This window comes from Neltuma alba, unplaced genomic scaffold (genome assembly GCF_004799145.2).
Source record: "Neltuma alba isolate B1F8T4 unplaced genomic scaffold, ASM479914v2 tig00012678_pilon, whole genome shotgun sequence".
Taxonomy (NCBI): domain Eukaryota; kingdom Viridiplantae; phylum Streptophyta; class Magnoliopsida; order Fabales; family Fabaceae; genus Neltuma; species Neltuma alba.
In genome coordinates, this window is record NW_021637108.1 from 78,755 (window position 1) to 83,965 (window position 5,211).

Sequence of the window (5,211 nt, forward strand, 5' to 3'; positions counted from 1 at the left end):
ACAATTAAGAATTGCAAACATGTGATGCTTTATAAATAATGGTGCAGTGAGTGCAGCGGAAGGTTTTTAGTAATTTATTAAAATCCGTACAATAATATAATTAACCTACGAATGAATCAAACAAAGTGGTAGGTACAGGCTTGCATAAATTAAAAAGAATGTTAAAAAAAAGTATTGAGAAAGTAAATGTCGCTCCTATACTGAGTACTGAGTAATGACTCCATTTCCGCTTAATAGTATCCTCCTTATTGTAAAACAAAATTATCAAAATAATGTGATTCAAAATATTGGTTAAATCTAGTTGAAATCAATAAATATGTAAGATATATACATGTTTTTAAAACTATACTCTTGCTTATAAAGAAATTAGGCGAGAGATAGTAAGTGAAAAATTCAATGCAGAGGATAATATATGGCATATATTTAATGACAGTAAAATGAAAAGACAAGTTTAAAATTTCATACAAAAATAATTTGTTTTTTATATTTAGAGACATCATTATGAAAGAAGCTGTTTTTTATAGAAAGAAACGTAAGTAGTAAAGCCCGCCCAAACTGCTAGATGACTCTAACATGATATCTAGAACAGAAACAATAGATGATTTTGCAATATTTGACATCTATTTTCTAAAAGATCAAATTTCAAGATGAATCAAATTCCCTTTTTAATTCTCATTTCAAGAGAGGGAATGGAGAATGAATTCCATTTTAAGGCATAATAGATTGGAAGATCTCAAATTGAAACAAGAGTTCCTTTAATAATTGATTTCAACACGAGAAAATTTACAAGGGACTTCTTATTAAAATATCCTCATTTTCACTTTTTATATAAACTTTTGCTCTTACGTCTACCTGGGATACTTTTCTGGGGCAGTGAGTCCTGCCAAACCTCTTAGTAATTTATGCAAACCCGTAAAATTAAATCCAGATTGTGATGCTGTAAGGAAATTAAAAGGATAACGATATATAAAAGGGCTGCAAAAATTAAAAATACAACAAAGAAAGAAAGTGACAAATACGGATATTTAAATGATTCCGTTCACAAGCCCCAAAAAAAAAATGATTCCATTCCTCTTTAATGTTTCATGTACAAAGAACTAAATGATTCTCAAGAAAATTTAAAAACAATTAATGTCTCTTTAGAAAATTCAAACTAAATAATTAAATGTTTCACACATATTTTCATGTAGCTTCCTTGAGATTTCAATACCACACACTGTAATAAACGTTTAAACAGCTTTCTGTACCAAATACTATAAAAATGGAGCCGTTCTATATCCTTACCCAAACCAAAAATAAAAAGACTAATTAATATGTGGAATTAAAGGATTCATAACAATTATAAGTAGAGAACTTGGCGTTCCATGGTCCTCAGAACATCGCCCAAAAAAGTATAACTAAGTAGAAGCTTTTCCTTTTCACTCCAATGGCTCTCTACCAGTTTCCCTTGCTTTCAAATGCTTTTATCTTCAAAACCAAAATGCTCCAATCAAAACCAATGCCATCACTTCCAACGGTTAAGACCTCTGGTATTCCACGTCCAATCCAATGCAAGGCTTTAGCCACTATTGTTTCTAATCGAAAAGATTCTTCTCGTGGATCTGCAAATCACTTTCAACCTTCAATTTGGGATTATGATTATATCCAATCGATAAGAAGTGATTTTGTGGTACGGCCTGTTTCACGTTCATTTACTTGTATTGCTCAAATTTTGTTCAATATCATGATGATTTTTTTTTTTTTTTGCCCTTGCGAATGATCGATTTTCTAATTATTATGACCCACAATTTATGATGGCTCAACTTTGAAATGTTACAGGAAGAATCATATCTAGAAGAAAGAGATCGGTTGAAGGGAGAAGTAAGAGTGATGCTTCTGACTTTGAGAAATCCTGTGGAACAACTAGAGCTCATCGATGACTTGCAAAGACTGGGAGTGGCTTATCATTTTAGCCAAGAGATAAGAAAAATAATGGAAAAGATTTACAATAATGACACATTCAAGGTAAATAACAATTTATATGCCATGGCTCTTGAATTCAGACTATTAAGACAACAAGGCCACTATGATGTGTCATCAGGTATGAATTTTATCATTATTACTGAGAATATAGAAATGTCTTCATATATCAATACCAATAATTATTCAATTTGGATATTTTCAGAGACTTTTGATGGATTCCTCGATGAGAATAGTAATTTTCATTCTAGACTTTCGAGTGATATCAAAGGTTTGCTATCTTTGTATGAAGCTTCTTTTCATTCAATGGAAGGTGAAATAGTTTTGGATAAAGCGAGAGAGTTTAGCTCAACTCATCTCAAAGAATTTCTGAACAAAAGCAATGAAGACGATGAGATATCACTCTTAGTTAGTCATGCTCTGGAGTTTCCACTGCACTGGAGGATATTGAGATTAGAAACTCGATGGTTCATCGATATTTATGAAGGAAGACCGAGCATGAGCCCTGCTTTGCTTGAGCTTGCTAGATTGGACTTCAACATCGTACAAGCTATTCACCAAGACGATATGAAAAATGTATCAAGGTAAAAGTATTACATATTCAACCTGCTAGGAAACTTGATTATTTTTAGATCTTAGAACTCTTACAATGATTAACATTTTATTGGCTGAATATTTTCAAGTAAAATTTTCTGTCCCTATGAAATTTCTTTCACAAATATACAACACTTCATGTCTGTTTGGATTAGTTTTTGGATAATATATTTTGAAAAAAGTGATTTAAAAGAATAAATTTTAGCAGAATAGATTTTATGAAAAAAATGATTGGGCATGATATCCTTTGTGACAAAAGTGATTATTGGAATTTCCACAATCTATTTTTCCACCAAAACTGTGATTTTGGTTTAAGCCAGAAAAAATAATTTTCTATAATAACTTTTTCGCAAAAATTATTCTACTCAATTTTTTTCTATAATATATTCGGCAAAAGCTAATGTAAGTACACCCGAAGTTGTTCTCCCTAAATTATGTCCGTTTATCTTATAATTCAACTCAGTAAGATTATGAGTTTCAAACATATTTCTCAATTTCATCTTTTTAGAGATGAAATCGATGGAACTTCAAGAAGAATTTTACAAAGCGCTAGTCCTTCAAAGAATGTAAAAAGGATAGAGAAAATAAGCATACTGCTAATAAGAAATCTTTTTCACTTCATGGTTTTCTTATTGAAGATGGTGGAAAAGAACTGGACTTGGAGAAAAACTGAGTTTTGCAAGGGATAGAATGGTTGAGAACTTCATTTGGACAGTGGGTTTAGCTTTTGAACCACACCTTGGCAATTTTAGAAGAGCGATGTCAAAGGCTAATGCATTGATAACTACAATTGATGATATTTACGATGTTCACGGCACTTTGGAAGACCTAACACTTTTCACAGAAGTTGTTAATAGGTTAGTAAGTTGTCTTTTGATATATGTGTATATATATAATTTGTTGTCCTATAATCTTCATAACATTTGTTAAAAATTTATTCCTATTTTACCACATAGGTGGGATATAAATTCCATGGATGAACTTCCAGACTACATGAAAATATGCTTCCTTGCACTTTATAATTTTGTCAATGAAGTGGCTTTTGACTTCCTCAAAGAAAATGGGTGCAACATCATTCCACACCTTAAGAAAATGGTATGCGTTGATTGCTTCATGGATTTCATGTTTTCGTAGTTTTTATAATCTAAATTACATAATCATGTTATTTCCTGATTTTATATATTCACTATTGTGTCTAATTTTCAGTGGGCTGATCTCTGTAAATCATATCTGGTTGAGGCTAAATGGTACTATCGTGACTATAAACCCAGCTTTCATGAGTACCTAGAAAATGCATGGATTTCAATTAGTGTACCAGTCGCACTTTTTCATGCCTATTTTTCACTTCCTAATTCAACAAATAAGGAGGACTTGATTTGGTTAGATGAATATTCTAATGTTATCCGATGTTCATCAACCATTTTCCGCCTTGTCAATGATTTGGGAACAGCTAAGGTATCATGTCACAATCCTCTCATATTTAATTAACCATTAAGTATTACATGAAACATATATGATATTTTTTTCCCTCCAAATCTTTAATTTTGCAGAGAGAAAAGGTGACTGGCGACATACCCAAATCAGTTGAGTGTTATATGAATGAAACAGGAGCTTCTGAAGCTGATACTCACAAGCACATAAATTCCTTGATCTGTAAAACTTGGAAGAAGTTGAATGAAGAAGTTAGCAATTCTTCTTATAATTCAAGGAGTTTCGTTCAAGTTGCTGTGAACCTTGTAAGGATGTGCCTGCGCATGTACCAACATGGAGATGGGCATACTGTTCAAGATGATGAAACTAAGAATCGTATAATATCACTACTTTTCAAGCCTATTGTATGACTTTAATTAATTTGATGGAAACGAGCCTATTGAATTTGCTTATCAACGTATGTGCAAGAGTTTGTCAAACATTTTCAAATGTCGTTTATTTGTTTGGTAATCAATTCGTATGTGCTTGATATGAATAATGCTTTTGGTCCTTCCTCCGATCTCTTCTTTTTCCTTCTTCCTCTCTTCCTCTCTTTTCATTTTACTTTCTTCCTTTTCTTTCTTGCTTGGCTGACTTTCTTAGCAAAAAATTAAATAAGGGAATAATACATTTTTCTGTGCTCTCATCTCATTTATCAATCAAATTACATAATTTTTAAAGTCCAAATTATTATTTTAATGTCTCCTTTTGATCAAATGGGCCTAGGGTGTTCTTGCGTTGTCTGCCATTGCTTCAGATTTCGCCACGTATGTACTTGAGAGAGACTGGATTGTCCTTCCAAAAGCGTGATTAGGCTATTTAGGTCTAATCTTTCAATGATTATGAGATTAACCTTCCACAAATGCTTCTTGAAGATGATTCGATCATATAACTAATGTGAGACCATCAATAATTTATATTAATCAGGGTGTACTTTCCCAATTTTTCTATAGTCGAAATTTGGTCTCTAAGCATCTTTCCTTAATTAACCTTTTGAGAAATTGCCCTATTTTTGAATAAAATAATATAAAATATTTTAAAACCAAACTTTAGATTTATAGAGCGTGAAACCATTTTTATAAATTCAAAATAATCCTGATTATATATCATTGATGGCAAAGAAATCAAAGAAAAGGATAGGGTTATATAGCCAGTGCGTCTTATAGAAGATCTTGCACCGACAAACTA

General features: G+C 31.8%; 1 protein-coding gene across 1 annotated transcript; it reads left to right on the forward strand.

Moving 5' to 3' along the window:
• Positions 1-1,426: 1,426 nt before the first annotated feature.
• LOC114729780 (terpene synthase 10-like) lies at positions 1,427-4,394 on the forward strand. Its single transcript, XM_028916817.1, has 7 exons — positions 1,427-1,669; positions 1,819-2,080; positions 2,165-2,543; positions 3,192-3,410; positions 3,510-3,648; positions 3,760-4,008; positions 4,104-4,394. Exons 1-7 carry the CDS (start codon positions 1,427-1,429, stop codon positions 4,392-4,394), a joined length of 1,782 nt encoding a protein of 593 aa, XP_028772650.1.
• The last annotated feature ends 817 nt before the right edge of the window (positions 4,395-5,211 follow it).